The sequence below is a fragment of the Astyanax mexicanus genome, chromosome 11, assembly GCF_023375975.1.
Source record: "Astyanax mexicanus isolate ESR-SI-001 chromosome 11, AstMex3_surface, whole genome shotgun sequence".
NCBI lineage: Eukaryota > Metazoa > Chordata > Actinopteri > Characiformes > Acestrorhamphidae > Astyanax > Astyanax mexicanus.
Genome location: NC_064418.1, coordinates 13,855,827 through 13,867,500, shown reverse-complemented (window position 1 = coordinate 13,867,500; position 11,674 = coordinate 13,855,827). Strand labels below are relative to the sequence as shown.

Sequence of the window (11,674 nt, the reverse complement as noted above, 5' to 3'; positions counted from 1 at the left end):
CCGCCCACTTCTCGCACCATTTCTGACATTTTTCTCATATTCTCTCTCACACACACACACATGCTGAAGGTCACTGAATTAATCTGGAGTGGTTATACGGGTTGTATGTGATGATTGTGATGTTTATTCGTGTGCTGTTTATTTGCAGACCCCTCAGATCCAGCTCCTCCTAAAGATTATCCCACCAGACATCCACCCAAACACACAGACCCTGGCAAAGACAAATCCAACGAAGTGATTGACAAGCCAGGTAAGATACACACTTATCAGCTTAAACACCTGAGAGAAGCGTTTGTGTAGCTGGTTGTGGTCTTTGCAAGTGTATGTGCACGGACACTTCTAGCCAGATGCTGCCAGTCATGATCATTAACACCCACTGTGTTGTCCACTGTGGATCGTGTCATGTTAAATTAGAACTTCATACAGCTTCGTAAATTGAGTATTTCTTCTATTTAGTACTCACTATAAGACTTCAGTCTATCTCCCATAATTATGTCAACTTGCATTGAGCCAGTGTTCAATCTCACTCAGACAAGATACCACCTCACAACTTATACATGTGTTTGTGTTCCCAGTCTGTATCCATTTATTTAAATTTAAGTAGATTAAAATTGGCCTAAAAAGTAATTTACAGCATTTCCACTGTTTCTGACTGGCTCTTCTCCCTCCTTCTCCTCCCCCCTTTAGGACTGTCATATCACGAGGACGGACAGACCGACGGCAACAACGGAGGCGGCAAATCCTCGTCCATGATTGGCTCCGAAGTGGCGCTATTCGTCGGCATCGCCTCGGCCAGCGTAATTGTCATCATCATCATCGTCATGCTGGTGGTGCTGCTGCTGAAGTACCGGCGGCGCCACCGCAAGCACTCGCCCCAGCACGCCACCACACTCTCCCTCAGCACGCTGGCCACGCCCAAGAGGGGCGGAGGCGGCGGCAACAACAATGGCTCCGAGCCCAGCGACATCATCATCCCACTGCGGACTGCTGACAGCGTCTTCTGCCCGCACTACGAGAAAGTTAGCGGGGATTACGGCCACCCTGTCTATATCGTGCAGGAGATGCCCCCTCAGAGCCCGGCCAACATCTACTACAAGGTTTGAGGACCGAGATGGGCCCGCGTTGACCGTTTGACCAGCCCCCTCTCCTCGATGGATCGCCCCTCCGCCCTCAGGGGGAGGTGGGATCGAGCTAGCCCCGCCTCCTCTCATGGCTGTCGTTTCTTTTTCTTTAAAAATAGTTTCCGTTTTTGTTTTAACAAATATTCCTTACTACTACTATTATGATGATGACCAGTATAGACTTTCCTAATGGTGGAGTGGGGCTCCTAATATGCTGCTCTTAAACCCCTCCCCCTACTCTGAAAAAAACACAACAAAAGCGTGAAAGGGAACGTGATGAACATGTGATGCACGCGTGATGAACATGTGGGTAACACATGAGGAATACCTGAGGAACGTAAAGGCGCTAAAATATAAATATGTATCGGGCCTTGAGGATCCTGTAGGAAGGGTGTATGTGGGCGACTGGACATTCCATTCTGGAGACATTTTGAGGACATGTCTGGTCTGAGACATACCGGGGAGGGTGTGCTTTGGGGGTCCGTGTTAAAACAGGGAGGGGACGAGGAGGGCGATTATAAAGTCCTCGTTTCTACTTCGCTTCAAAAAGACTCCACAGCCTTGGAGGTGGAAAGAACAAAGGACAGATCAAAGAAAGAGACATAACAGAACGACGGATGGTCTAATCGATGGGAATCTCCTCGGCTCATTGGACGTGAAAGGAGCGGAGTGGACATAGCCAATCGGCTGCGGGTAGTAGCTGGACTTAACAGGACACAGCAAGCGGGAAACTCCTTTCCATCTTCTCATTGGACATTTTACGGAGTTTCCTGCCGCACGTAAAAAGCGGACATCACCCGTTTCGCTCGCCTTCTTGGTCACTCGTACTGTTTTGGTTCGTTCTTTTCTTTTTGTTCCTTCCCTTCATCTCAACACACCTGTTTTTTTCTTCTACGAAGTGACTCTCACCAATCGTTACTTGAAAGCTTGTTTGGTTTGGTTTTGTTTCGTTTCGTAAGGTCATACGTCTTAACTCCCATTTCTCTTGGTCATTCCTCCGAGTATGGTTCACACTTTTTGTTTCATTGTTTTTTTTTTTTGTTTTCATAGAACAACATAGGTATCGTTACGTCATAGAGATCCTTTTGTGCTGGTTTACTTACTCGTGCTGTTTCGTATGTTGCGTGGGACGTACACACATATACCTACACATACACATACACATACACTCACACATACACATTCACAAAAAAAGTCTGCGGCCAAGGGCTAGAGAAGGACGAGGGAGGAAATAAATAGATAGATAGACAGACAGAGAGTTTAAAGGAGGTCGGTCGGGGGGGGGGGGGGGCGCGGACAGGGATGTTCTCTGCTGGAACGGTGGGGGGAAACCATGTGAACACTTTTTTAAAGCAGCACTTTTAAACCACCTCCACCTTTACCATGCAGAACACACACACACGTTCACACATACACACCTATATACTGTAAGTGTATACTCTACACTGTACACACACCAAGGGGGGTTAAGTAGAACACCAACCACCAGACTTGCTGATCAGAGAAGGAGGAGGAGAAGAAGAAAAACGGGAGGAGCTAAACGGCAGCACCAGTGCAGTGATAGAGTAGTGATAGCCTAGCATGTTAGCAGAATAAATGCTAGCAATAAGTGGCAATACGTGTCCAGCTGCCATCTTGAACGTCCAAAATAAACGTGGGATCCCCTCGGTTAATTTTCGATGAACTGGTGCTTGCCATACTTTGCGCAAAAAATAAAAATAAAATAAAAAAAAGCACAGGGTCATCCAACACATCGCTACTAGCATTAGCATAATGATTATTATTATTATTATAGTTCTTCTAATTATTATTTACTTGTGTTTTGAATTGAATGCAGAAGACTTAATTAACATTTTTTTTGTTCGTTTCGGTTCTAGCTGTACAGTTCGAAATGGAGGAGATTCTGCTTTTGTAATGTGGAAAAAAGGAAGACAGAGAGAAGTAGAAAGAATTTATTTATGATACACAGAGCACACACACAAATGGCCAGGCAGAAAAAAAAAGGAAGGCGTGATATGAATAATTTAGGAAAACAGCCACATTATGCAAATGTCCCCCCTATTTCTTATTTCGTTGTCGCCCCATTCACGGTTATTTTAATCGAAAAAGTTGCCTTTTGAACCACAAGCTTATATTTATATATATATATATATGTATATATTTAATACACATACTGCAACACAGCCGGGGAAGGAAAAAATGAAAGAGGGGCAGCTCTGGAGAGAGGCCCCAGAGAAAAACAGCATGTTGGGTTTAAAATAGCTGAAAGGAATGAAAAGGAAGGGCCAGAAATGGTGGAGAGGAAGGGCAAGTCTGGCAGAATCCCGCGGACCAGGGCTAAAGTAAACCAGCTCTTCTGGCCTGACCTGTCTCTTCTGATGAAGCTCAGAGGGAACAGGGTGGAAATTAGGCCTTAAGCCTTCTCAAGTGGGCAGCAGGGCAGTGGACGAGGGCTGGAAAGCAGAGCAGAGAGGAATTAGATGGGGCTAAAATTGTAAATCAGATGGGATGGCATATGAGTGGAGAAAAGGAGGAAAAGAAATGTTGGTGGAGAACATATCAGGACTGTTGGTGTACTCTTGAGAACAAAGGTGCCAGATAGGATTCCTAGGTCTTGGTCTGGAATTTGAATGCAGTTTCTAACTCTTGATTTTATATTCACTGGTAGTTTATTGAACTGTTCAAAACCCAGAGTTAACCAGAGTTAAAGACCTTGACCACAGAGCCTTGAATCCAGCTTTCTGTCCTAGATTTAATTATCATATATAGTCCATTGAGCAGTTGAGTAACTAACTGCTGGATCATCCAATCTCATACTTATAACATACCGCGAAATCCAGGACCAGAAATTGGTTTCAAGGCCCAGTGTTCAAGACCTTGATCATAGACCCTTAAATCCATATTCTGGCATTAAATGTAGTATTCATTAGTAGTTTATTGAAGTCCTGATGGATTGGTTAGTGTCATAACTAACAGAAAACCACTGAAAGCAGAACTAGAAACTGGTTTCAAGGCCCAGAGTTTAGGATCTTGGTCACTAAAGTCTAGGTCTTCAAATCTAGACCTTAAAAGCAGTTCCAGGTCCTGGATTCTGTAATCATTAGAGGTTCAATGGACTGCTGATGTACATCATTGGTCATCTAACATGAGTATTGTAATAAAAAAACAGAACCAGGTAGTAGGTCCAAGGTCTCTTCTGGACTACCCTATTTAGTTCATTGACCAATTGACCTAGGAACCTAGGAATGGAAACAAGAGCCACTGTCTGCATTTAAAGACCTCTATCATAAGGAAACCACCTTTGGTCCATGGTTTCCACATAAAGCAACAGCTCTATAGCCATTGTAGTTTTTTTTTCTTGTAGAACAATCGATCCAAGCCAAGACCCGTTTAGCAACCCTTTGTTTTTTGAGAGTACGCAAGCAGTCCAAGAGCAGGAAGTTGCCAAGTTGAGTCCGTAGCTGCTCTGGGTTAATTCCCACGACCCTCTCCCTCTTTTACACACATCCTTCCCAACTCTCACGAGAAACCTCCTCTGGTCAAGCTTCTCCGACGCGATGTTGGTGTGTGTGGTCGTGTACGTGAAGTCCACCCTACAGACACAATCTGTTTCGTATTTCTCCCATTGACCACTCGTCGTTCGCCAGCGGCGGACCTTAAGAGTTTTGGCGGGAAGCTTCGGCTCGGTGGGCCGCCGTAGTCACACGTATCATTCTGAGTTTTTCCGTATTCATCCGTTCACGGAGATCGTCGAATCTCGCCAAGAAGCCAAGCCTTGTGTGATCTGAGGTTTGTGCCTCTGTAAGAGGCCAAAAAATAAGCAAAATATGCAATTTTTATTTATTTTTGTAATTGAGAGAGAGAAAAAAAAATGAAATACACCTATGGAAAAGTGTTCTTAACCACTGAAATGAGTGAAAAAAAAATTAAACTAAACAATACAACACAAGCAAAACACCACAATCCTGCTGTGTGTTTTTTTTATTATTGAGTAGTATTCTTTTCTTTCAGTAAATTTTTTATTTTTTTATTTTAGGTTTTTATTTGTTTTGTTCTTTTTTTTACTTTACGTGCAGTTGGTATGAGGTAAACTGTGAAATCACACTCAACTCAAGCAGTTTATTCCAAGTAGTTGACACACTACAGAACACACATACACGTCACTGTTTTGTTGCTGTCCTATATGGGCAAAAATAATGACAATCTTCTTAGTTTCTTTGAATCTGAAGACGGAGGTTTTCTGAGCTAGCATGTCGCCAAGCATTCTTCGTAGTTGTTGGTTTGATGTCGACGTTCCTGGTAACATTGGGATTAAATCTTGGCACCAGTTGCAGTTAGCGGTGCTGGAATGCTTAGCGAAATGCTAGCCGAAGCATCCGTCTTCAGGCTTACTGTAAAATGCCTTGCTCGTATCGTCATCCCGAGTTCCGAGGACTCAGTAATTTTTTGCACCGTACATCTGTAGGCAAGAAGCTGTAAATACATTCATGTTTGTATTGTATATGGATCCCGGGTTGTTACAATAGCCTTATTCACACGTTTTTAGTAAAGTGAAGAAAAATGACGGGGAATAAAAAAATACTACACTTCAGTGGAAAAAAAAAAGAAATCAACAACGACAAAAAAGCATACTACTTTTTTTGGTAAATAGCTTGTGTAAATATCGACAACAAACCCAATAAAACAAATTTTTTATAAACTCTTAAAGTAAGATGTTTTGTATAAAATTGGAATTTTTTGCTATGTATTTTAGCTAGCGCTCGTCTGAAGTCCTCAACCCTTCCCCACCACCCCACCCCCCTTTTGCACTGTTTTCATGGTGATTTGGTTTAAAAGAGAGGAAAAATAATCAGAAAAGAAAAGAAAAGCAAATCTAACGAAAGAAGAGAGTTGCCAAACTGACTGCTGCATATTTGTGCCATACGTGTGTACCATAGATATTTATTTAATTAGATTATCATTTTGTTTTGTTTTTTTATTATTTAGATTTTTTTTCTCCAGTTCTGTTTGATTTCGACTTCTATCCAGTTTGTATGCAAATTTCAGTATTACTGTTGAGTTTATCTCTGATTTTTCTTTTCCTTTTGACTCCTCCCATTTGCTCCATGTGTCTGTCTGTCTGTTGCTATGGTTTCCCCAGTGACTGTAGCTCCACCCCTTCCTGTGCAGTAAGAGCTGGTCAAGCCGTGAAAGAGTTAAAAATGACACACATTCCACCAGTCTGTTACAAACTGAAAAATGATTTACAATAAAATGTTTTTCCTATGGAAACTTTCTGGTCTTGCTTGCTTTATTTTCCATTTTCTTTTAGAAATGGGTAATTTATAAAATAGTGACCTGATCATTCACGACAGTCACTGGTGTCACAACATGTCATTGATGTTACGTAACACCAGTGAGTGTCAAAACAAGGGGCATTCTGGTAAAAATGTATGATTTTGTAAAATGTCTGTGAATTCGCTGACCCATTAATAGGTTTAGAACTTTTTAGAACTACTTTTAATCAGTTATACACAGGACCATTATAATTCTTATGTTTTTCATATTATCAAACTAACTTTAATATAAGACAAAGAAAAACAAAAGCCTGAAGAAAAACAAAAAAGCAGATTTGAAATTTTATTTATTAAGGGAAAAAGCTATCTAAACCAACCTGGTGCTATTTGAAAAGGTAATTGCCTCCCATGAATTAACTGTGATTAATCACATTTCTTGGAAAGTTGAGTTAAATTTTACTAACCGTAACCAGGTCTGATCAGTTAAACCTGTCTGACAAAGGTCCAACTCACATTTGCCAACAAACATCTTGATCATTTTGGAAAAATAGATATGTGTCCTATTACACCTTTTGTAAAATTCAGAAAAAGAACACCTAGACAACTTGCTGTAATTGATGAAACCATGGATTCTGCTCTCTAATAGAAACTCCTGAAGTAGAATATCTGGATATCAGATTGTGACCTTAAGCTCAGGTGTACTTGGGTTCTGCAGCAGGACAATGATCCAAAGCACACGTTCTGAAAGACATCCTGTGGTTGTGGAAAAGATGTGAATCTGGGTCAAATGATTGGCATGCATCAGGCAGAGAAAACATCTAAGGAGATTGCTGAAACTCAACCGATAAAATTGGTTTAAAAACTGTCCAACGCATTACTAGAAATTGAAAGGACCACAGAGAAACCTCATCTTCGAGGAAGGAATGTGGTCAGAAAAAAATCTTGAATCAGTTAAACATTTGGGGAAATGCTCAAATCAAATTGTAGAAAAACAACACTAGAACTCAGGGATACTGTATGTTTAATAGTGAAAGTACGAGCATTTCCACACTGTGTGAAGGAAACTCAGTGGATTGCAACTAAACAGCTGTGTAGCCTTAAGAAAGCCACTTATCAGTGAGGCTAACCAGCAAAAATGGCTTCAATTAGCAAGGGAGCAAGAAGATTGAACTCTGGAAATGGAAGAAGATCATGAGGTCTGATGAGTTCCAGATTTACTTTTTTCCAGGGTGATGGAGCGTCAGGGTTAAGAAGAAAGGCAGATGAATTGATGCTCTCATCATGCCTAGTGTCTACCGTACAAGCCTGTGGGGGCGGGGCTATGATCTAGGGTTGCTGCAGTTGGTCAGGTCTAGGTTCAGCAATGTTATATTCTCAAAGAATGTGGTCAGCTGACTACCTGGATATATTAAATATAGACCAGATTATTCCATCAATGCATTTTTTCTTCCCTGATGGAACAGGAATATTTAAAGAGGACAATACAAGGATTCATTAGGCTCAGATTGTAAAAGAGTGCAGGGTTCAAGGAGCATGAAAAATAAATTATTCACATGTATTGTTCATGACAGAGTCCAGACCTTAACCTCATTGAGAATCTTTGGGATGTGCTGGAGAAGGTTTTGTGCAGTGGTCCAAATCTCCAATCATCAATACAGAATCCAGACAGTGTATGTAGCTGCCAATGAATAAATATTAGGGTGTAACAGGGAGGTTATTCTAAGATCTGCTTAAAACAGTGCTCTATCACAGCCACCATTAAATCATAAAAAAATGAATTCCTGGATCAACTCAGGAGCCAAGCCCAACATAAAAATATTATTTTAATGGTTAAATGTTGAGAACCATCTGTCTAACTGCTGTCAGAATTGGCAGACAGTGCTTTAAGAATACAATAAGATGTCCAAGAACATGCTCTGCTTGAACCTGTTTCACTATGTAAGCTATCCCTGTAAAATCTCTCCAGATGAACCAGATAAACGAGTCTAAGTGTGTGATGATTCAGGCACAGATGGCTTTCTGGCTATGTTATTAGGCTTGTTGTAGCTTATTATTATGCACTTAACTCCAGGACAATGTGAAACAGTTAATAATGATAAGTTGTATTGTAGCCTGGAGTTTTGGATGGAGCTGGTGTAGAGTTTCCTGCTGAAAAATGCACATAATATTTGGTCGTCAATTAGTCACGGTCCTATTGGTCTTGCTGGTCAACCAGTTTAGTCCTCTCTGTAGTCAAATAGTCATGGTTATGTTGGTCTTGCTAGTACACCAGTTTATTTCTGTAGGTCATGAACTAGTCACGGCGCTGTTGGTCTTGGTGGTTTGACCAGTTTAGTCATGTTGGTCATGAACTAGTCATGGTCCTGTTAGTTTTGCTGGTCAACCAGTTTAGCCCCAATAGTCATCAACTACTCATGGTCCTGTTGGTCTTGCTAGTCAACCAGTTCAGTCCTGTTGGTCAACAACTAATCATGGTCCTGTTGGTCTTGCTGATCGACCAGTTTTATTCCTGGACATTGACTACTCATGGTCCTCTTGGTCTTTCTGGTCAACATATTTAGTCCTGTTGCTCATCAAATACTTACAGTCCTTTTGGTCTTGCTGATCAACCAGTTTAGTCCCAATAGTTATCAACTAATCATGGTCCAGTTGGTCTTTCTCATCAACAGTTTAGTCCCAATGGTTATCAATAGTCATGGTCCAGTTGGTCTTTCTCACCAACCAGTTCAGTCCTGTTGGTCTTCAATAGTCATGGTCCTGTTAGTAATGTTAGTAATGAACTAGTCATGGTTCTGTTGGTTTTGCTGGTTAACCAGTTTAGTCATGTTGGTCTTGAACTAGTCACGGTCCTGTTGGTCTTGCTGGTCAAGCAGTTTTGCCATGCTGGTCATCATCTACTCATGGTCCTCATCTTCTTCCCATTAGGTTTCTTTTTTCCCATTTTGACTTTAGTAGTTTTTTATTTTTTTGCTTCATTTTTATCTTGCTACCTGAAATCCATTTTAAGCTTCCATGCGTGTTATCAGGACTGCCAAAATCATGGGATCCTACTCTACCCTATTACCCCCATTATCTATTGAAGCTTCTCATGTTTTTTTGTATGCTTATGTTCTCTAGTGAGAACCTGGAAAAAGCTGAAAAAAATTCAGAATCTGAACACGTCTTGACTGACTGACATGATTTGGGATATGGGGAGGAATTGTGCAAATGTGATTTTTTTACTGAACTGTCAGCTTATATTTAAAGCATCATGCAGCAGCGAGGCATTATCCGGTTGTGGAAAATTGCGAGGCGAATGTAAATAAATGTAATTCACAGGAGACAGAAACTGGATCTGTTAATATTAGCTCTTTATTTGGTCAAGATGCGGTAAGTGTAACAATGGGGTTTAGATTGAACACTGACGAGTGGGGGTAAAAAAAGAGCTGAATCTGCATATGAAAACATTCTTTCCCAGTGCCGAATCTGCTCTTCATACAATCTCCGGTTGTTTTATCTCCAGGAAAATGATCTGGTGGACGGCCACGGTTATTTTTGCGAGGTCACATTTCACGCAGTCCGTTTGAATAGCCTCGTTTGAATGTGGCTCGCAGTCGGAGGACACAATACGCATGCTTCTCGGCCCGCCGCCGTTTGATGTTGAAGACGAGGGCTTTGAGGGGAAGCAGAAATCTGCAGGAGAAGTGCAGAATTAATACTCGAGTTTCTCCCCCGCTCTCTGCGAGTTTATCTGAAGATCCTTGCGCAGAGGGGTGACAGTGGAAAAACATTTACTTCTCTGGAGGCATGCTGAGTTTTGCTCTCTATTCATCTTTGTTGTGGCGTGGAGGAGTGTATGTGTGTCTGTGTGGTTTCGGAGAATCATCATCTGCTTCGTGCAATCCCACTTTCTCATCAAATTCCGATCTATCTCTTTGCTCGCTTTGAAGCCTCTTCCTTTATATCTCCGCCATTCTTCCAGAGAAGCCACAAATGACACGTTGCGGGTGGAACGAGGCGTTTGGGAGCGTTTAATAGAATTTCTTTTCTAACCGCAAAAGAAAACAGCTTGCGAAACGTTGTAATGCAGCATCTTCCACTTCTCTAAAAACCTGTTTCGGATGGCTACAAGTTCTCACAGGTTCTACAGTACTTCTATTCTGGGTTTCATATCAACAGCGATGAATTCTTAAAAAGAGGGGGGGGGGGGGGTAAACAGTTTGCTAAAACTGTCACAGGAAAAAAAAAGGAAAGCAACAGAGAGAGTCTGTCTCTAGGGGCTTCCTCGAAAGTTATCTGTGCCATTTTTCTGCCCATGGTTTATTGTCAAGTGCCGCCTCCTCCCGCAGAAGCCTTTGTTCCTCCCCTATCCCCTAGTGGAGCAGAGAAAATAGCATAATATCAAACTGAAGGCATGATAAATGTGCAGCTTGAAAGCTTCCCGCGTTAGGTTCACTCCTGCCGGGATCGACCTTACGAGCTGGCTGTTCTAGAACTCGCCGTCCAGAGAATATCTTATGTTAATATGGTCAGATGATATGCTTTAAACGAGCTCCATTTAGACGGTTGAACTGTGGGCCCAGACAGCGGGGCACTGTGTTGCTCACAGGAACTGCAGGCTTTCCACAGGCGAATCAGAGTCCCGGGTTTTTACTGGGAACCAGAAAGTTTGTCCATGGGTTCTGTGTTGGCGTCACACATGGATGCCCAATGGGACCAGCGATAGGACCAGTAAGGCTTACACTGTACGTCTGCCCTATCTAGGTTGTACTGCAGCTAACAATTTCTGAATGTTACCAGGTACAAATACTTTACATAAGTTATCAATTCTATACTGGAGTAATTCTTTTTTTCCTTTCCTTTGACTTTTCACTTCTGCTCCCTTGCTTGTTTTCATTCCGGCTTCTCAAATAAAAAAATAAAAAACCCAGTCTCTGTAAATCTCTGTATCCAGATAGAGTAAATTTGACTGTGGTTAGAGGGGGGTACAGCTTGGCCTAAGCTTTGTCCCTAATGGAATTTTTCCCCCCTTTTTTTATTTTATTTTTTTTTTGCTTTTATACTTTAAGTATTTTTTTACACTTTTACTTGAGTAAAAAGCTTATGTTGCTCTTTCAGCTTCTACAGAAGTATTTTTAAACCCTAGTATCTATACTTATACCTAAGTAATAAATGCCAATACAATGTTTTTAAATGTTCTGGTAACACCACTGCATTGTCACTTTTGTCAATGTTTTAAATCTTTCGTTTTGGGAATGTTACTTTTACTTTTAATGTTTTCTCAATGTTAGCACTCTG

The 11,674-nt window shown here is 41.5% G+C and overlaps 1 protein-coding gene across 1 annotated transcript in view; it reads left to right on the top strand.

The window, feature by feature from the left end:
• Positions 1-6,392, top strand: part of efnb2a (ephrin-B2a) — a 29,045-nt gene extending 22,653 nt beyond the window's left edge. The window contains exons 4-5 of the mRNA XM_015606167.3: positions 149-250; positions 688-6,392. Of these exons, the coding sequence (XP_015461653.3) occupies positions 149-250; positions 688-1,103 (518 nt within the window). The 3' untranslated portion in view covers positions 1,104-6,392. The remainder of the gene's footprint in view (positions 1-148; positions 251-687) is intronic.
• Positions 6,393-11,674: the final 5,282 nt, after the last annotated feature.